The sequence below is a fragment of the Bos taurus genome, chromosome 29, assembly GCF_002263795.3.
Source record: "Bos taurus isolate L1 Dominette 01449 registration number 42190680 breed Hereford chromosome 29, ARS-UCD2.0, whole genome shotgun sequence".
Lineage (NCBI taxonomy): Eukaryota > Metazoa > Chordata > Mammalia > Artiodactyla > Bovidae > Bos > Bos taurus.
The window spans coordinates 46,015,970-46,037,953 of record NC_037356.1 but is presented as its reverse complement, the minus strand read 5'-3'; the positions used below and the strand labels follow the sequence as shown (position 1 = coordinate 46,037,953).

Here is a 21,984-nt window from a genome sequence, read left to right as displayed (position 1 = left end):
CCAACAGGTTACCGTGACTTGTTCACACTGCAGACAAGTGAGGTGGTACCAACTCATACCAGTTAACAAGGGCCTTTCTAATCATGACAAAAGCACTGATCTCTGGGTCAAATGTGTATGTGTGGAGAGGCAAATAATACTTGTTTTATGCACTGGACACTTACTACTATAACAAGCTATCTCTCACCTTGATCGTCTTTGGGATTCTGGTGTAAATGCAATATGCTTTTCTTCCCATATATCTTCCTCATCAGAGCCACCATCATCAAATTGTTGTATTCTTTCCTTACAACATGCTTCAAACAAAGCAATATTTCCCTAAATGAGAGGAAAAAATATTTAAAAATCAAGTTATTTTCTGCAAAAGTTACCAATGTAAATCATATTCTTCCATGTCGTTTGGAAAAAAAAAAAATGCCTATCACCTATACCAAAGTAAAATATAAGCATGTAAAGTCAGTTTCTATGTAAGTAACAACAAAAAGGCCCCCCCAAGGACTGGCTTCAAAATTAGCGTACAGGAAACTGAGACTGTCTACAGACAGGCTCTCTTCATCTAGTGAGAGCAGCGTTTTCGTTCAAGAGCCTGCCTGGGCCACCCGCCTAGCACGCAGTCCCAGAACTACCCTAACAGCAACAGCAACCTGTACTTCCTCTGCTCTTACAAGACCAGCTACGCAGTGAGGAGTGTCAACATCCAATCACTTAGTCTCCGTCTTATCAGAACAGCAAACAAACCAGTGGTCTCTCATGCTAAGTGACATGAAATCAACATCGTGCCCATTCAAATGACACTAACCCCATGTCCATCTGTAGATGTGGCTGACTTGGCATTAGGGGCTGGCCCTCATCTGGCCCAAGTTTCTCTCCTGGTGACATTCAGCAGATGCAACAGGCAGCAGGTTGGAGTCAAACTGCTGTCTTTGAAGCCAAATGTCTACACTGGCTTCATTAGCCCTGTCACATCTTAAACAAGGGCAGCAAATTTACATGCCTATGGGGCTAGGCAGGCCACGTGCGTGGCTAAAGTCACCGCCATCTAAGACAAAGGCTCCTCGAGTCGGGAGCCCCGGCGCACACAGCACCCATTCCCACCAACTGACCTCTCGTGTGCCTCGCTACTTGAGATCAGCATGAATACTTACACTTTCATTTGTATTAAGAGTAAAGTTGATGTCTGACACCCGATCAAAGGAAACACTGGAAACAAAAGAGGAGTGCAACAGTTATCTACAGACTCAGAAAGAGTACTCATGAAATCATTCAAATTTACAGTATGACAAAAATCTCCATTAGTAAAACCAAATTATTTACATTAAGTGATCCCTCCTCCCTCGGTATAAGGAATTTACACAGGATGGGAGGCCTGAAAGCCTTCCTTATAAACGATGTTTAACAGCCATGGTAGAAACCATGGTTCTATAGACCATGCTTGCATAACCCCAAAAAGGTTATTTGCAGATAACAAACAGGTTGAAATATGAAAAAAGGGTCACAGACACTGTCAGACCCTGAGCTTTCTCCAGATAGACAAATGCATACATAAAATACACACACCCTTGAAGTCTTACACTATAATATGGCACAGATGGGACAAAAACAGGGATTAAAAGAATTCCTAGCCTTATGTGTAATTTTTGAGTAGGTAGGGCTATCTTAGAATCCTTTAAGATCTGTTTGAATCAAACATCATTCCAAGTATCCCATACAAATTCTAAAGAGACTGGATTCCAAACCAGCAACTCTTAACAAATGGGCCCAGACAAGCAGGTGCTGAGACAACACACGTTGGGAGGTGGGGGCTGGGGGCTGCAGGCTCTGCTGTGAGTGCTCCCAGGGTGCAGACAACCCCATGTGTAGAGTCCTTGTTCTTCTGGGGCTGAAACGAGCTGATCCTCAGGGCAGCTGACAGCCTCTCCACTGCTCTACTTACTCACAGTGGGGCCTCCAGGACTTCCCTGGTGGCTCAGATGGTAAAGCGTCTGCCTACAACGTGGGAGACCCAGGTTTGATCCCTGGGTCGGGAAGATCCTCTGGAGAAGAAAATGGCCACCTACTCTAGTACTCTTGCCGGGAAAATCCCATGGACGGAGGACCCTGGTAGGCTACAGTCCATGGGGTCGCAAAGAGTCGGACACAACTGAGCGACTAAACTTTCCAGGCCCTGGGCCTACACGGCATAGTGTTTGCCACGATCAGAGGGTGTGGAAAAAGTCAGCTTCTCGCCTGCTGTAAACTGCAACTTACGACAAACAGCAGCCTCCACTGGCTATAGTTTAACCAACGCCCAAGCATCTATTGCTGGTGGGTGTTGATGACCCTGCTCAGGGCGCTCCCGTGAGAGAGAGCTCTGCTCAGAGAGCTGCTACACACCTCGAGCAAACAGTTCATTTATAAACACGCGCATTTCCCAAGGTCAGGGGCTAGACCACTTGTCTTCCTCTCTGTGGATGGCTCCCACAGCAGCTGTTTGTGGATTCTGCACAACTCTGGGCTCCTCCTTCCCTGACTGCCTGGCCCTCAGGGGCAGGGAGCCCAGCCCCAACTCCACCTTCCAGTTAGTCACTCAGAGAAGAGAACACAGGGTGCAGCCTGCTCAGCCACAGTGTGGCTCTGTCCACTGTGCTGTGGAAGGACCAGACCTGCTCAGGCCACTGAACTGACAGAGGGATTAACCACTGCAGACGCTGCGACCCAGCGCCAAAGCCTAACAGGGAGGACGACCTGAGTTCCCGCCAAGCCCAAGGGCCGGCTCTCCTATGGGAGTCGCATTCTGCTCCTTCAGTCTCTGGGTGACTCAGGCTGATGGGCTGGACCTGAAGGAACACCTGGAGGGCAGACTCCTCCCAACTCACAGACACAAGGATTCCCAGAACTCACAAGAATCACCGCCTCTTACAGAGGGCAGGAGTGGAGGACACAGAGAGCGTACTCACTTGCCAATGTCATCTTGATCTGCAAACTTCTCATCGTTGAAGCCAAACTGGTCAATAAAATTGGACGTCATTTGTTGCATCTGATAATCAGAAAAGGCCTGGCAACCCCAGGACCAGTGACAGTGATACAATGATTCTAATGACATTCTACATACTATATGCCCATTTATTTTCCAGAACCGCCCTTATTTATATGTAGCCATAGGGCTTAAAAAGTTGGTGTGTTCTTTAAAAAAAAATAATAATAATTTCAGACACAATTTACCCCAAAAAGGAAATGTTTGGAATTTTGTCCACAAATTATTCTAATGCACATGCCACGTAAGAAGTGTTAAATGACCACTGTCCTCTATTCTGAAATGTCTTGAGAGAGAGGTTTGGGTCTGGTTCAATAAAGTGATCAAGTGACATGTGACAGTCTGAAATTATAAGGTGTATCGGTCACCTCTGAACACAGCCAACCTTAAAACCCAACAAGCGGTAACCACCCACCCTCCCTTTCCGCATCTCCCCACCCCGTCCACTACAGCAACATGGCAACAGAGGAAAAACGACTAGTGAGCACAATCCCAGTTCTACCACACCAGCTCCAGGGACGCTTCATTTTCTTAAAAAAAAAAAAAAAAAATTAAGTCTCAGAGGCTAAGAAGAGTACAAAGTAACTACTAGCCTACCTACCTTACAGAGAGGATAGAAAGTTTAAACACTGATCAGAAATCACTCTGAAAAACCCACAACACTGAGAGATCCACGGAGGAGTCAGCTCTGTTTGCTACACCGTTTCTACAGAGCACCAGGGCTCTCCTGAAGAAGGGGGAATGCTATGGACTCCGCAGATGCTGCTGTTCTAACTGTGAACTGCAGCAGGCCAGGGGGACGGTGCAGTCAGCAAATGTGCTCCAGGCTCGTCAGTCAGGGTTAAAGAGACCAAGACAAGCAAGCGCCTCCTCACTCTGCTGCAAGCAGCCCATACGGAGATGAGCCGTGTGTGCGTGTGCGCTGCACGTGGACAGAGCTGCCCATGACTGTGTGGGGGTTCAAGCAACAGCTGTGGCTGGACTAAAGGCATTGGCCCTGAGGCCCCTGCCAGGCAGGCCACCAAGCTCTCCTGCGTTCTCCTTTGAGCAGGGCCCACGGATTCCACCCTGCAGAAATGCCTCTGCCGTTAATTCCTGATGATTCATTATGGTGGCAGGGAATTATGGCATGGATAATCCAAATTGTGGATAATTAAAAAATAAACCTTATATTTGGCTTTGGAAGGCATCTTTTCCTTAGATCTAACTTTTTTAGATATATAATTTACTGAGAACCTAAAACCTCGCTCGCGTTTCTCTAACTCGACACCCACCACTCCCTGCTCACTGTCACACCTTCAAGCTGCCCCCTTTCCTGCCCAGAGACGACACTGCCTGAGCACCTAAGGGCTGGGGCAGGCCCCTGGTGTGCGCACGGTAAGGCAAAGCAAGGCTCTGGGAGTCTGGTGCGAGCACAGGGCAAGGACAAGCCCTAAGAGGCTGGGCGAGTTCTGGATGTACGAATATGAAACATTATGCGTAGAAAGAAACCAATTTGTCTGAATCGTTTTATCTCCTAGAAGGTAGGACACACGGTCGGTAACGTCAAAGTGCAACAAACGATCACAAAGTCATTCTCCCGAGCAAGCGGTGTAAATTGGGCTCTGAGTTCACTGATAAAAATGTGGTCACACAAGGGGAAATGCTCCTTTGCAATTGTTTTGGTTCCTTTTTTTTTTTTCTTTAAAAATTTTGTACTTCTACAGATAATACTGTAAACCTTTTGGGTATAAAAAGGAAGAAATATTCCCAAGAGTGCGCCTTTAAATGCTTCACAACAGAATGCAAATACTACGTGTATTACAAAAACATGTGTGAATGCATACATGTATGAACATATAGCTGTATAAACAGATACACGTAAATATGCACACACATATTTGCACTGTCTGTCTATCCACCTAAGGAGGAAGACAGACACAGCCTCCACACAGTAACCCAGAGGACACGGGAAACCAGCAAGCCGCAGCCCTCCATAGTTCTGGGTCCACTGTTGCTTCTAAGAAGACACACCAGCAACGAACCTAGGCTTCAAATCTGATTTTTACTAATAAAGCTGTCAAGGCTTACTAAACCCACAGCTGTGAAGACTGTTACTGTATTCTCCCTAAAGCTTTATGAAAGTGCTTTGGACTCTGAGAAATTCAAGTCTGGAAAGTGCCATATGGTTGTACAATTATTAAAAACTTTTAATTGCCTTTAAAAAGGGGGGAAAAGCCCCCACGTGTCAAAACCGTCGCCCTGGTCAAAGCCAGGGGCTGCTCTGGTCCTTTATTAAGTCAACCTCTTGGGGGGCCCCCCTGGGCAGCTGGCCCCAATCCTCCAGACACCACATGAGAAGACCTCCTCCCCTTCCCTAGAGGGGCGGCCGCGGGAGGAGGGAGAGCAGACAGCAGCGGCGAGGGAACCAGGAGTGGCAGCGGGGCTGGGAGCAGGTTTGCTCATTGGCGCGCCCTGAGCTCTCTGTGCGCAAGCTTCTCACCAAAGTGACAGACAGAAACTATCCGGTTATAATGGAGCCAGCATGAATGTTCTAGGTTAACCTAGATGCGAACTCCTGAACTCAGAAAAAAATGCTTTAGCGTATGTTTCCTATTTTCAAAACGATTCAAGACTGGTCTATAATTTCAATATGCAAAAAAAGTTTACTGGAAGGCTGTCAATCAAAAAATAATCATTATTCTCCCTACTTTTGAGGGTTACATAATGCAGATAAAATCCACAGGAACAGGAGCCTGGTGTCACTAAGGCATTTTGGTGACTGAGATTGGTTCATACACACATTATCAGTCTGAAAATTCTTCCCAGAAAATCTATGACCCTGGAACTGGATCTCGAGAGAGAGACAGGGAATTCACTTTCCAGACACCAGAACATCATCAGCTTGATTAAACTAGCTACCGCAAACTCCGAGTTCATTAACTTATTTGCAAATATTTGCAAGAACAGGGCGTTCTCTTTCTTAAAAGCTATTCACCAGAATCAGAGTGACCTTGAAAACGCACACTGCACACCATTCAGCTTCTCTGTAGAGGCGGAACGATGTGTAATTGGGGTTCAGAGCAGGTTGAGGGGACCAGTTTGATACTATCCAGGCGCTTCAGGGTCGGGGAAGGATTGCTTGAAGGCACGAGGGCTCACAGGAAGCCAGCCGGGCCTCTGGGGTGGCCAGTGCTGCCGGACAGCAGACCAATGTGTGAGCGGACCAGGAGGCCCACCTGCTGGACAGCTCCCCTGCAGGCTGGCTGCACCCCGCCCCTCACCTCGGGAAGCCAGTCTCCAGGGGCAGTGCCAAGAATCAAGAGAAACCAAAATGCTACCTCAGGCCCATCCTGAACATGTACACATTAAACTGCCTTAGTCCTAAAATCAGACGACTGCTAGTTCAGCCTATCCTGGGGTGTGTCTGTCTACTTGGACACCAAAAGGCAGGGCCTGCAGAGTCATCAGAAACTTCATCCTGGCCCTGGAAAAAGGGGCTTCAGGACTGGGAAAAACATTCAGTGCCAGGGAAGGTAACCACATTAATTCCACTGCCACACCAAATCACCTGACAGGCAAGACTTGGTCCTGACCAAGGGCAGCTTCTCCATATGAGGAGCTAGTACCTCCCAAAAGGGCTTCCAGGTTGAGCTCCCAAACCTGATACCCAGAAGGCACAGTGAATTCATTCCTCACCTCCGCAGGAACTACCAAGGGAGGATATATCAGTACGCCTGTTTCTATATCCTGTTTTATGCCCCCACACAGATTACCAGGACCTGATAAATGAAGAGGAATTTGGGGACAGGATGAATCTGGGAACGCTACAGAATCTGAAGATATCAGAAACATATAAGCCATTTGGTTCAGGGACACTGGGTAAGTTACTTTCACTGACATTAAACAAGTTTTCTTAGTCTTCTCCACAAATCCCTACTGCAGGAATCTCTGCATAATGAGCATGTCCGAGACACACGCTTACTGAACTATCCAGGTCATTCAAATCTCCTGAAAAGTTACCCACCTCATCATTATCAGATCTAAAGAAACATGCCCTGGAAATATAATCAACATACACCTTTCTCTCACATACCCAACACTTCCTTTTATAAACACTTTGATCTAACTAGTAAGTAGCCCCCAAACACCCTAATGCATGTCTGACTCCAAAGCTGATTCATAAATGACAACTAAACTAAGCATTTAAAATAAAAACAAAAAACAAAACTTTTAGGCATGACTCACTTGCTGCAAAGAAGAATCCTGTGAGAAACCCGTTTCTTTAAAGTCAATTTCATCATCACTGGATGAATGAATATGGCAGGTTGTAACCTATATGCATAAAAATGTAAAAAACTATTTAAGAGAGAAAAATTTTGGACATTTGTATCAGCATTTTTACGGAAAAAAAATCACATTTAGTTTTTCTCTCAAATGTGTAACAATAGCATGAACAAAAACAAGTAAGAGCTAAGCTGTAAAATCCACCCAATAATTCCAGGGAGCACTTCAATCAGGAGGTTCAGCCGCCTAGCCTTCCACTGCCCAACTGCAGCTACCTTACCAGTATTACCCACACCACAAAGCATGTGAGAGACGAATTACTCCATGTATATGACTTTGATAATTATCTCCAATTAGATGTTTACAAAGCGAAGGAAGAATGGCTCAGATAAAATATAAAATAATTAACTATTTCAAGCCTGAAGGGTAAAACTGCAGTCCCAGCAATCACTAATGAGCCACTAAAAAGCTCAGGTTTAAATACAACCATTTCATTTTTAATTCTTGCACTTCTCACTCATTCTAAGAAAAGCACTGCTCGTAAGTGCTAAATATGACTTGAGTCAATAGTCCTCTGCTCATTACAAGACCCCAGACCTTCTGCCCCTTAACACGTAATCCCTGCCCCTAACAACTTAAAACTAACTCACATTAATTAAATAAACAAAAGCATAAACAGGAACTGCTCACCAATTCACAATAAGTGATTTTCATTAATTAATTAATTCATTCATAAATGTATTAACAAATAGAAATGACTAAGTACCACACTAATACTGGTAATTGCTACAGAGCAAGTAATAAATGTGAACAGTCTGCAAAATTCTAAGAACAAGCACTGTACTTCTTAGGTAACTTACACTGGATTTTCTGAGCTACCTGTCCTGTAGCAGTGTTCTAGGCAAGAGAGCTCTGTCCTCAGGGGAGAAACAGCGGCCGTTAACCGCCAGCCCTTGCAGCTGTGCCCAGAAGCCTGGAGCCACACACACTGGCCTGGTCTGCTCTGTGATGTTCCAACACCGATTCAAGAAGCCCAGAGTAGAGTCCACAGGGGTCTGTATGTGCTGTGGCTTATGAAATTCTGAATAAATCACTGTCTGAATAAAACTAATCTCATCTTTCTTTATCTGGACATCTTTGAGGAAGATACTAAGTCCAAGTGAATAACCCAGTTTCCAACTAACTCCCTCTCCATCCTCCCTAAAGTGCAGACAAAACATTCACATGAATTTTGCATGTGAATTCGCATGAATTTTTCTGATGAAATCACAGCAGAATTTGTGATCTGCCTGCCTGAATCAACCATTGCTTTAGCAAATAGATGGGAAAAGTGTGTCTGTGTGTGTGTGGTGTGGGGGACAGTTTGTCAACCAAGTAGATGGGAAGTGTGTGTTTGTGTGTGTGTGTGTGTGTGCATGTGTGTGTGTGTATGTGTGTGTGTGTGTGTGGTGTGGGGGACAGTTTGTCCATGAAAGCCCAACGAGAGTGCAGATGGGATGGGTGGAATACTGCTTGGTCACGGCAGCTGGCACCTTACAGGGTGACTGCAACTGAGAGCAGGTCAAGTGGCTCCGCTGCAGTGGATTTAGGAGCTTCAGGCCACGTGGCTGGCAAGTCAATACAAGAATCACACTAAGCCCATGGTGGGGGGTGGGGCACAAAAACAGAAGACAATTCAAACAGAAAGCCAGGAGAACTAGACAGAGCCAAAAAGGAGTCTGCCACTCCTGGTCTGTCTTGCTGTTTCAAGTTCAATAAGAATTCAATGTATCCTTATTCATACTTTTTGCTACAAACTAAGAATTTATCAGCTCATTAATGAAAACAAGAAACTAGAGTCTTGTTTTCAAACTTGAGCAACTACTGTGTGCCAGACACTGTGACCCCTTCCATCTTCTCCTTAACTAGTATCCTCAATGCAATTCAAGTAATCTTTTCCTCCAGAAAGAAACTACTGTTTTAGAAAGTTATTATTAATAATAGCATAAAGCATGTGCACCTTCTCAATTATTCTGTTGAGAGATGTGGTGATTCTGATTCTACCTACAGGATAATGCAGTCTGAAATCATTATTAATAAAATGCGCTAAAAGATGCAATTTAACTTGTTAATCTTAGTCCCTGATCTAAACTTTCAGAACACACCCCTTTTGAAGCATCTCCAGCTCAATAAATGCCTCCCTCATTCCTCTTCTTCCAGCTGAAGTCCTGTCATCTTGTTTCTTCTGTCCCACCCACACCTGTTCATCCTTACTGTCAAAGAAGAACCTGAAACCCCATCACTTCTGCTCAAGTCTATCATCACCTCCCTAGGGAGGGTTTCCCGAGAAGGCAATGGCACCCCACTCCAGTTTTCTTGCCTGGAAAACCCCATGGATGGAGGAGCCTGGTAGGCTGCAGTCCATGCTAAGGGTCGGACACGACTGAGCGACTTCACTTTTCCCTTTCATGCATTGGAGAAGGAAATGGCAACCCACTCCAGTGTCCTTGCCTGGAGAACCCCAGGGACGGGGGAGCCTGGTGGGCTCCCGTCTGTGGGGTCGCAGAGTCGGACACGGCTGAGGTGACTTAGGAGCAGCAGGGAGGGCTCCCCTTCACCGGGACGAGCACTGCGCCCAGCAGTCTCTCTGCTGCACCTCCAGTCCCACTAGAGTCTGTCCTTAGGCCAGCAGCCATGACGATCCTTTAAATCGTGACAGATTTAAAACCACTGACATTACGTCATGGCACTTTTCATTCAGTTCCAAACCCAATGGCTTTTCATCTCACTAAGACCACAACCCCGGGAGCGTGCCTTGAAGCTGCGAGAGATCTCCCGTTTTATTCTCTGCCATGCTCTTTCTGACATAAACATGCAGGTGCCGAACCGGCCTCTGCACCGGCTCTTCCATCTCCACTTGCCTCAGCCTCTACACCAATATTCTCAAGGACATTTCCCTTGACCACTTCATTTTAAACGCACATCTGCCCAAAACACTCCAACTCCCTTCCCCTCACTTACCCTCCCCCCTGTGATTATCCACCTCCACTAAGGCAGGGATTTTTGCCCATCTTGTCTAGTGCAATATCCACAGTGTCCAGCATACAGTAGCCACTCAACGAGTTAATGAATTAAGGAACACCAATAAATCACTAAAGGAGAATTCAGAATCCTAACTTTTAAGAAAGTAACAAGGAGATGAGAACACTCTTGCCAAGCAAGACTATATTCTAAGCAAACTAGACTTTTTTTTAATAAGCGAAAATGCTTTTGTTTTGTGCAAAAAGAGTAACCTATACTCTTGATACTGTAGTGAAAGAAAAAAAAAAGCCTTTGAGATGTTACCTTCTTTCATGATAAAATTTCAGATTTATTAACTGTTGTGAAAAGAAAAAGCAAGTAAGAGTTTTCTTCATCTTGGCTGATTAGGTTGCTAAGCAATCTTAAGTATGACCTGACTGGTAACACCTGAGTGAAAAGTAGAAGCCACAGACTCTTCTCCTTGCTCCACGTAGTCCCACTGTGGACTCCCAGGACCTACATGACCCCGGGCTGGTTAGAAACGCAAACCCTCAGAGGTTCCGCCTCGACCCACTGGGCCTGCAAACAATTCATATGTGCGCTCTGTATTACTCTATACAACCTCCATGAACTATCTCATAAACTACCTCAACATTTAAAAAACACACCCTTGCCCCTGGAGAGGGAGGCAAAGAATGAAACAAACTCAGTTCTCCAAAGTCAGCACAAAAACATTTCCTACGTTTTCTAAATTTATCTAAATCCCTACCAATTTTTACAGTTTGGGGGCTTAGTCAGAACAGTGCGGTCTCTGGATGTTAAAATCCCAAGTTTTATTGATAATAAGCTCCCAACACAAAAGCATAAAGAGTGTATGAGTCTCTCGTGCATTTACTCTGGCGATACGAGGTCACAAGGATGAAGTACTTCCAAGAGCTCAGCAAGAAGGCTATTCTGTGACCCTGCTGGGGCACGGCCTGAAACATTCTGGGCAGAAAATAAAGAGTTTGGGAGCTACAGTTCAAGTCTCCTTGGTGGCCTGGGATTAATGTAAAAGGATCCTTGAAAACCTGGAACCCCCATATCCCTAAAAATACAGGGTTGGCCACAACACTTATGAACAAATTCTTTGGTCAACCCAATACTACAAAGCAGAATTCCCCACTGAAGGACTCAGACTAACTGGCGGTGGTCTGCTAGTCTTGGGTGTTTAAAACCAAAGAAGCGAGAGGTCCTGAGAGAGCAACACAGAGTCTCAGGCAACAAGAAGATCACAGAACGGGGCCAAGTCGACACAGAGATGAGCAATGTTAACAGGGCTCTATTACTGGCCACTTCTGCTACATAAACCAACGGCTCCTTCTTTTGTTTTACTGTGGATTATTTGCACAGTCCAAGTGTTATGGCAGCAAGTGCAACAGGCAAAGGAGAACCAGGCTTCAGTCAGCATGCCAGGTGGAGCCCAGGATAACTCTTCGTGGAAATGTCTGTCTACATTTACCTGACCCAAAGGAGCTGAGCACTAATTTCGTGCTGTGTGGCCATACACAACATTATGCACAGATGACTGACCGCACTGTGCAAAGCAGCCGAGTGTCACCTGAACTGCAGTGTAGTCCTTCTTTACATACTGACAAGAGAAATGTACTTGAATTACCAGTTTTTAAAAAATCCTGATAACAAATTTAACTGACATTTTTTACTTCTACCTTTGAAGTTAATCAAAGGGCAAGTTTTAACAAATTTTCCCAAACAAGATCAGAATTAATACTCCTATTTCTCTATAAATAAAAAACAAGTCAAAACTCTTCTTTCAAGGAGATCACATTGCCCGCATTCTTAACAAGGACTCAATATGGGGACCTCTAAACTAACAGGTTCAGTTTAAGTATAATTAAGAACAACTTTACTCTGTAATAACACCCTGATCATCCAGAATTTTAACCAATTTGACCGGGGGAAAAAAAACACTCTACGGTGGGTAATACATTTGTTAAAACTTACTTAACCCTTCCTTGATAGCACAAGGCTGTCAAAGTGCATGTCACTTCCTCTGCTGGGCTATAACACACTGAGACACAGGGGCCACTAAACCGGCTTTAATTAAATGGCCCCACACAGTTCCCTTTCTACATTTACCTCTTCATAATTCTTTCAGCTTCTAGTACCTAATAATTCTCACACTATACCCACCTTAACAAGCCACCAATCTGTCAAGAATCTGTTAAAAGACAACCAAAGTTGTGAGATGATCTACAGAGTGGGAGGCGACAGGCCCTTGGGGCCATGTGACACAGGGTGACCCAGGGACTGCTCTGTAGCACCTCCTACCCCCACCCCCATTTTCTAAATTCTGTTCTGAGCAGATAAGGCTGCCAGGGACTTGACTGCCTAACAATCGAGGGAGTTACTGTGTATTAGAAATCAAGACTGCAGCTGAATTTCAGAACCAGAATGCAACGTCTGACACGCCTACTTCCACGTACAATCGAGGCTCCCACCTCAGGTGTCAGGCGGCACGTGCGTGCAAAAGGATACACTTTCCTTCATCTTCAAAACCAAATCAATACTTACCTTAAAACTTTATGTCTTAAAGACTACATTCCAAAGTCCAATATAATTTAAAAAAATATTATCAATGCCATTGTTCCCTGGCTCAGAGTACCAATCTGTTAAAAGCTGGGGTTCCAAAGTCATCTAAAGAACTTTCCCCAACTGGGAATGACTTTAATGAGGGTAAACTCAACTAAGCAGAAGTAGAAACCAGTTACAGGAATATTTTTTGGTGCTCCAACCACCCGGAGTTACCCAGGCGTAAGGCAACAAACCCGAGTGTGACGGGACAGCTGGGGCTGAGCTGAGGAGCCCAGGGAGCAGGCGCCGAGGGAGGTGAGGCGGTGTGGCAGGAAGCGGGGCTGAGGGCTGCATGTCCCCTGCGTCGTCCCAGGCCGGAACTGGGAGCCGACTGGACAGATGAGCCAGAGCGCTGCGGACGCAACCTCTTTTACTGATAAGAGACACGAACGTACCCCTTGGTCCACCATCACCAGGAAAAGTGGAAGAGAGGTGCCTCACATCTTTCTGAATAAGCGGGCAAAGTCCCAGAGCACCGAGATCACAGAAATGTAATCTTGTAGAACCTACTAGATCCACCGTGTTCCTCTTGTTCGTTTCTCCTAAGGAGCTTGTGCAGAACGTCTCCCATCGCTCCCTGACTTCGTCTGGAAGATCTTCAGAGGGGAGAAAAGGAAAAACGCATGATCACTACAGTGACTTTCACACAGACAAACAGGGATCCTGAGAGGCTGCCACCGTGCAGGTTGCCAGGGTGAGCAAGCCCTGCAGGCTGGGCGCCGGGCCCTGGGAGGCTCAAGTTACAGAGCCGTGCTCAGTCTGAACCCTGAGGACTTTCAGGAACCCCCTACCCTGCCCCTGTGGTCTATGCTTGATGCCAAGAGCCATAACCAGTTACCTGGATTTAACTATATTTTTAGGATCTTTTGGTAAAAACTTAACCTGGAAAATATTAATGTAAATGTTTCCAGTGAACTCCTTATAAAGGTGTGGTTAACAGTGGTCCTGCTCCACGGTCACGCATGTCCAGGAAACACTGCACATGTTGACTCCTGCACACTTTCTTGAGAAATTCTGAGGGAATTTAGCCCCATGGAATCCAGTGTGGGTTCTTAAGTTCCTCAAAGATAATGTTTTCTAAATACTTGTGTCATAAGACAACAAACGGATACATGTGCAACAGTGAAATCCATCCTATACAGAAAATTTAAAGAAAAGGAGACACAAATAGTTTTATGAGAAAATGAAACTACAGCTGCAATCTGGGAGCCCTCACTAGACTGAAGTTGCTGTCAGAAAATTCTGGTTTAAATGTATGTGCATACACGCTCACACCCACATCTGGGAAGCAACCACCATAAAACTAAGACTGCTCTAAAAGAACACATACGTGATATGGCCAATTCAAATGTACGGCTAACGACATGCAGTGAGATGATATGGCTCATCTCTCTCTCAAGAAGCAAAATCCCAGGTGGGCAAGCCCCAGTTTTCTCCATCGCGGGGCCACAATCGTGCCACTACTGCACATTCAATAGGCAACAGCCTCCTGAACACAAACGTTCTTGAGAGGAGGAGGAGAGACCGGGAGCTAGTCTTCAGCAAGCTAACAACTGAACAAATGCTGCACCACGAGGCTAAGACATTTTGCCTCTGGAGTGAGTCACAGGACTAGAAATCCCGCTGGGGCACACAGGGTTCTTCATGTTCTCATCCAGGAGGAGGCGGAGTCAAGGCCAGGGAGCCAGTGGGAAAGGCATCCGCACAGCTTTTTCAAGGAACCTCGGGTTGATTACATTCAAATGCTAGTACAGAAAGAGTCTTTAAGGATATTGGCTAATAGCCCTCATTTTAGTAATAGAGAGAAAAAAATGCTGCTAAGTATCTTAATATGCTAGTGAAAGGAACTCAAATCCACAGGCCATGTGGGGGCCTTCAGGAAAAAAGAAACTGCAAGAGTAACTAACTGTAGCTCACAAGGCTCCACTGTCAGCCCATGAGTACTTCAAGCTCATGACTCGTGAACCATGCCCTTAGAGAATGCAAGTGGGTGACTCCAGTTACTGGCCAAGCCTGCCGATACTTAGCAAAAGGACTGAAGAACTAAGAACAGAATACAGCAAAGAGTTATGTTGTTCAAACACATTCTCAAGAGTCTCATTCAAATCTCCAGATAATGTTGAAGTAGAAGGAAGCTCCTTAGACAGCTGTTTAAAAAGCTATGAAGCCCTCCACACTACCCTTAACTTGTCCAATCCAACAGAAACGATGCTGCGACCCCTGAGCCGTTACCTCTGACGAGCTGCTGCACCAAGGCGCTGCTGGGGCCCTTCTCCGCGCTGTGCACGATGCAGTTGGCTATCCTCGTCAGGTGGCCCATGTAGCCGTGCCGCCGACCTCCCTCGGCCCTGCCAGGGGGCAGAGGACAGATGTTCAGACTCCTGACGGGGGGGTGACGGCACAGCTGGCTAACTGCTGTGGAGTTAAGCAATCATTCTAAAATCTGAGCCACCAAGGACAAGAACAGACAGGAGAGGAAGGTAAGGAGTCTTATCAGACTCGGGGTAGGGGTGGGGGGAGCAGTGAAATGTGTGGCAGAAAATAGTCTACTCAAAAAATTACACTGCAGCCTCACTGGACACTAGGGCAAATTTTGTTCAAGTATTCAAACCAACCGTCTTTAGTCACATACTATCTTTAAAAACAAAAACACGAACATTCACCGGTACCTGATGATGCTGTGGCTGTGACTTTCTCTCTTTCTGTAAAACTGTTTTTCAGACTAAACAGACTGTAGAGAACTGAGGTGAGAATTCTACTGGTTCATTTTGCTAAGACAGGATATTAAATTTCAATCATATTAATCAATTACCAGAGAAAGTTATCTACTAATGGCATTTCTTGAGTTAAAACATTAGCTGACTCGAGGACTTGGCCAAGAGGAAAGGTGGTCACCTTGCATCTGGCCCATACACCACTGGGAGCAGACATGCGTGTTACTCCTCACCCATTCCCTCACCAGAGTCTGCTCTTCACAAGTGACCCATCTTTACACTTAGGACTTCTCACATCACTGTGACTGCTCTACCTGAATATTTAAAAAGTGTCAATATTTTAAATTCTATGAAACAGAAGACTTTTGAATGCAGACAGGAGGGAACAAACTGAAGGGATCTTTACTTAAAGGAGACTCTTTCAGGAGCCACTTTAAAAAAGAAAAAACCACATAATGCTTACAGGCTTGCCTCAAAAGTGTCTGCTACCAAGCTTAGAGGTTCCACGGATACCTATAGGTCGGAAGGCACAGGGCGGACTTCAGCTGAGCTGCTAAGAGCCTCCCTTTTGTTCAGTCGCTCAGTCGGGTCCAGCTCTTTGTGACCTCTTTCAGTTTCACAGTAAGATTCACAATAAGAACCTGAATGTTCATTCGGGGCAAATTCTTACAAACTCTGCTGTATTCCCTCAAACCTCCACAAGTGAAAACAAACACCCATCTCCAAGCTTTTTGGCCCAAGGCCCCCTATGTTCTTTATGCTTCCTGTTCAAGGAAACCTTAAAAAGCTCTTTCAAGACCACCAAGAAAGAAGAAATCATCTTAGCCAGGATTTCAGAGGCTGGAGCTCACAGGGAGCAGAGCACTGGTGAGACGAGGAGGCAGAGAGAGGCAGGGAGTCAAGGAAGGCGAAGACAGACCAGAGACGTCCATCTGGCCACAGAAGGGCTCTCCTCGGAGGAGAGGACCTGAGCCCCAGCCACACTCAACTACAAGCCATCTTTCTCCACAAAGAATCAAAGCAAAGCCCTATCAGTTTTTAGTAATTGATTTTTAAAAGAAATGTATACCCCAAAATGTATGCTTCCATAAATATGACTTAAAAGCAAACACAAGAATGCCTTGAGAGTGTTTCCCAAACTCACCCCCTGCTGCAGAATCTATGGGGAGGCATAAAAGCTCCCTGGGCGTTAGAGAGGAACGCTCATCCCCGACAACACTGCTAGGGGAAACTGTAACAAAGCCACTCACAGGCCGCAACACATACCGCAAGCAACCGTGCCAATCAGCTAACGGAAACTTTCTATAAAACGAAATACTAGGCAATTTTGCCCTCCTCTAGCTCCAGGCACAAAGTGACTCTAGGAGCTAATTATCATCACGGAGGACTTGCCTTTGTCATTCTCTTCCTCCTTCCCATCATTCTCAGAAAAACCACCATTCACAAAGAAACAAGAAGTTTCAAAAGCAGCAACAGAGGAGGGGCGTACTCCCAACTCCTGGTTTCCCCTCAAGACAGGTACAAAGACAGGGAGATCTAAAAGTAAATTATTAGAAAAATACCTGTTAACAATTAAATGCTCTGGAAGTCCCAAGAGAGCCATTTGTAACTAGCTGTAAAGTGGCCTATACAATGTAACTATATCCATTGTTCCCTGTCTAGAGCAAGGGCGCGCATTTTCTTCAAATTAAAAATCAGGGCTCCTCTAGAGGCTCAATGGTGAGGAGTCCGCAGGAGACATAGTTCAGTCCCTGGCCCAGGAAGACCCCACATGTCTCGGAGTGGCAACTGCTAAGCCTGTGCTCTAGAGTCCAAGAGCCACAACTACTGAAACCTGAGCGCCTAGAGCCTGTGCTCTGGAGCGAGAGAAGCCGCGGCAATAAGAAGCCCACACGCTGGAGCTGGAGGGTGGGCCCGCCACGCCACAACTCTGCAAAAAAGCCTGAGCAGCAGCAAAGACCCAGCACAGCCAAATATAAACAAATAATCACACTGAACTCCTATCCGAAAACAATATACTTACTGTTTCTTCTCATTCATTTCCCAGGCATCAAGTATTCGTTCTATTAACTGACATTTTTGAAAGAGCTGAATAAAAAAGAATGTTCAGGTTAACATTGGCATAAATGTCAAAGTGTCAAAATTTTAAAGTGAAACAGAACTCTAGTTAAACAGAAAAGTGATACATACCACTTTGTACATACAACCCAGCAAGCTAAACACAGCTGTGAATTATTGGCTAAATCAGATGCAGTGTGATAAAGTAACTGCTACCAGCGAGCAGCTGACCTAAAGCAAAGCCAGGTTTTATTCTGAAATGGAATCATGCCCCAGCAAAAATTTAGTTCACAACCCACAGCAATACTTGTACTTTTCAAATGTGAGCAACACTCACTTCTACATGAACTAACAGTATTGCATTCTTATTAAAAACAGGTGTGGCTGGCCAGTGACCAGAGCTGTGGGCTGCATTATCAGAATGTGCAAAGCCAGTCTCATTCAAAGGTCATTTGTCTTCCCCATCTACTTGGTCACTCCAGGCTAGCCTTGCCCGTCTTCAAGTTTTGGGGGTAACACAGTATGAGCGAGAGAATGTCCATAGTCACAGAACTGCAGAGCAAGAAGACACCTGAAGACGACTTGGAAAATCACCACCTCACATTTAACAGAAGACAACAGATCCCCGAAGAGGCGTGCTGCCACTGCAGAGAACCCACCTCTCCCCACTTTCAGTCACAGGTTCAGCACCAAAAATGAAAACTCAGGCAAGCCAAATTAACTGTTCAAGTGTTTTTTAAATTTGTATTGTTTTTTAATTTCCAAAAGGTTTCTAAATCTTCCAATCTATTGAGTTTACTGAAACTTTTTTAGAAAGTTCATCTAATGGTGAACTGCCTAGGATATGATTTATAGTATCACTGGTTAAAAGTACAATCAAAATAGGACAGTTAAATCCTTAGATTCTGAAATCTCACCTCCTACCCTTAGACTTCAATTCACTTCATAACTTAAGTAGAAAACTACTCTAACCAGGAGTGGCAGAAAAAAAGACACCAAGTAAGCTTACATGTTTCAATAACAAGTTGTCACCAGCAGAGTCTTGATCAGTAATTGTGCTATTTTCTGTGTTTTCAAAAGGACTCGCAAGAATCAGTGCAATGCAAATTTCCACTTGTGTATGTAAAAAGTTATTCCATGTGTATTTGAAGAACATGTCCTACAAAAAAAAGAAAAGTAATGCTTTCTTTTACTGTCATCTCAATCTTTCAGTCACTACCTCAATACATTCACCAAATAATCAATCAATAAAGGATGTGCTCCTGGTACAATAAAACAAATTAAAAGGAATACATTATTTTTAAAGGCAGTTTAAAATGCCTCCATAGACTAAACAACATATTTGCTCATTCAACATGTCAGAATTTGCAAGGAATCTAATAGAGACCAACAATAAATGCATAAAGGCAATAATAAATTTCTTCGAGAAAACCTTTTTGTTTTCACAGTGACTAATACAGATATTAAGTTTAGTAAATTTCCAATGATTTTCAAAGAAATTTATGAGAATTTCATTTTGATTCAACAAAATGTTCACTGATGACTCCTGAGCAGTGTCCAGTGCTAGTTGCAAAATACGGTCTCCAATGTCAAGGTGCTCACACCTTAAAAAAGTAACCGGGCCAGGTCCGTGAATCCTAAGCACAGGCCTCGGAGCCGGGGACCTCAGGGGTGCGGGAAGTCCAGATAAGACAGTCTTAATATCCTCTGCAGCTCTCTCTCAGTGGAAAAAAAACAGAAGCCTGTCCCCTGAAGAGAAGCATTATGAAGGGAAAACAGTGCTGCAGGCAGCAGCCACTATGGCTCACACAACCCCCAAAGTGACTACACTCACTCTATCCTCCACGGGAGACCGAGCTTTCGGAGGGAAATGTCTGTGTCTTAACTGTCCTGGAAATTCTCTATAACACAGGCACAGATCTCTACGCAGAGCAACAATAAATCACTACTGAAAAATTAAAAGCACTCAAAATTGATGATAACCTCAAGGGCAAGACTGTCTGCGCTCAGACCAAGAAAAGTCACTGACACGTACTGTGAGTTTATGAGATTCTACAATCAGCGATCTTATTTATAAAAGCTCAATGGCAAGTGAAGACATCTTCCAGGGACATCTTACCAGTATGACCCCAATGCTATTCAGCTCCATGAGGTCCCCGTTGATGCTGCTGGTATTCGTCTGGAGGAGGCTGGATACCAACCTAACCACACTTAGCCGGGTGTTCCCCACAGGGGGGTCCAGCACGCCCCACGTAGTCTTCATCACACTTTTCTGAGAAAGAAAAAGCTTTCTGATTAGGTTCAGTTTAGGACTTCCCTAGCGGCCCAGTGCTGAAGAATCCGCCTGCCAATGCAGGGGACACAGGTTTGATCCCTGGTCCAAGAAGATCACACATGCCATGGGGGCAACCAGAGGGCAGCCCCGACTCACCGCTAGAGAAATGCCTGCAGGCAGCAACAAAGACCCAGCACAACCAAAGATAAATAAAAAAATTAAAAACCAGTTCAATAAACAAACGGTGCAGGAGTATGTACTAAGATATGACACTAGTTAAGCTAAGCCCACGAACAACTTGGCCTAAATTCTACACGTGCAGGAAAATCCAAAACTCCTACTGATATCTTTAAGGTATGATGAAATAAATATAAGAGGAAAAAAACAGGTAATTTTCCTAGACTACATATTTTGTAAGAAATCAAGTATCCCCCCTGCCTTCAATATTCTAAACAAGCAGAAAGCTTGTCAAGTCCATGAAGAAAAAGTGCAATATTCCAAACCTGACCTGAAACCGGAGAAACTGAGAAAAGTGACAAGTGCTTTTGGAACACAGTCCTCAACCTCTGCCAGAGAAAAACGCAGACTCAGTAGCTGCCTCTGGGTCACAACCTAGAAACAGGATCAACCTCAAACCTGCTTTCATCCATAAAAGGGAGTTTGTATTCTTTGAAATTACATAAGATAGACCCAGAACATTTCAGAACTTTAGAAGTTTGGCAGGAGACCCGCAACAAAGTGAAAAGGGTATCCTTCTCCATGTCCCCGTCCAACAGGGCTTCCCAGCACCCCCGCCTGCTCTCCTCCAGGCTCAGGGGAAAGGGGAGCCACCCCCTACCCTCTGCAGTACATGCTAATGAACACAGATCTACTCACACACTGCACTGTGCAGTAAAGCCCGTCAGAGGCTGAACTCACTGCCCCCAGCAGGGAAACAGAAGTCCAAACAAAACACTGTCTTACTTTGGAATCAGGCCCAAGAAGAGCACCAGAGTGAGAACTCACATGAGATGCTTCTCTGTCCACCGAGAAAGGAGACAGTGACACCTGAGACACGGGTCAGGGGCGCCCAGCCACACCTCCTCTTCTCTCAGGTCGCCCCCCTCCTCCGACTTTCACTTCTTTTCTCCTGAACAAATGCTGCTTCTTCCCTGACTCTCCTGCCCTTCTCCCCAGGCCTGGCATGAAGGACGCCACTGGCCAACATCAGTAGCGCACTTTCCACGGCGGGCCCTGAGCACTCCGGCCTGTGCCCCAGACCACTGCCTGCTCGCTGGTCATATGACGAGACAATCTAGAATCTGAACCAGACTCCAAGCACAATGGACATAAATTATTCTCTGCCTCCCCTCCACAAACTGGAAACACCTAAAGCAGAAGGGAGACACTACTACACTCTGTCCCCAGGAACTCACTCCACAGAGGCCACAGAGGTGCACTGTGTATAGCCTGAGACGCCGGGTGCGATGATGCACACAGAAGGAAAAACCAAAGTTAAGAACTAGCGTGGGTGGCAGAACCCTCAAGGGTCTGTCTTCCACCCCAGAGACACCACAAGGGAGAGCCTCGTCCCCTAACCTCAGTCTGCAGTGATCCAAGGGGTAGTCATGACAAAGACACCGCTATGGACCATGGACACCCTGCTTCTGTAGGTCTTCACTGTCTGCGTTTTCAGTGGCTGCCTGAATAAACAGTCATTTCTGGATTGGCCCCTGACAGAAAAACTAACACTCCAAGTCACAGTCAACCCACCACTTCTTGAATGACAATCTGTCTGTCAGGCAGTTATACTGCTCCAACTCTGAGTAAGACAACCCGACTTCCAAGATTAGTGTCTTGAAGATTAATGTGTACCTCAAAGGTGTGAAAATGACATGCTATGAGAAGAAAACTATTTTACTTGCATGTAAATACACAGAATTTATAGGAAAAAAAAAGAACAAAAAGCTGAGTTTTCTAAGCAGGTAAGTATCTTACTTAATTTGCTTAATTCTATTCCATTCATCAATTTAGACACTATATAC

General features: G+C 45.2%; 1 protein-coding gene across 16 annotated transcripts in view; it reads right to left on the bottom strand.

Annotated features, from left to right (window-relative positions):
* PPP6R3 (protein phosphatase 6 regulatory subunit 3) overlaps positions 1 to 21,984 on the bottom strand; it is a 125,207-nt gene that overhangs the window by 24,058 nt on the left and 79,165 nt on the right. For 9 of the 16 annotated variants that reach the window (XM_059882911.1, XM_024987126.2, XM_024987132.2 and 6 more), the window contains 9 exon segments: positions 19,805 to 19,957; positions 18,695 to 18,844; positions 17,651 to 17,715; positions 15,146 to 15,261; positions 13,424 to 13,509; positions 7,241 to 7,327; positions 2,937 to 3,034; positions 1,146 to 1,200; positions 188 to 318 (listed from right to left, as the gene is read on the bottom strand). In XM_059882911.1, coding sequence (XP_059738894.1) covers positions 188 to 318; positions 1,146 to 1,200; positions 2,937 to 3,034; positions 7,241 to 7,327; positions 13,424 to 13,509; positions 15,146 to 15,261; positions 17,651 to 17,715; positions 18,695 to 18,844; positions 19,805 to 19,957 — 941 coding nt within the window. 16 annotated transcript variants of the gene reach the window in all.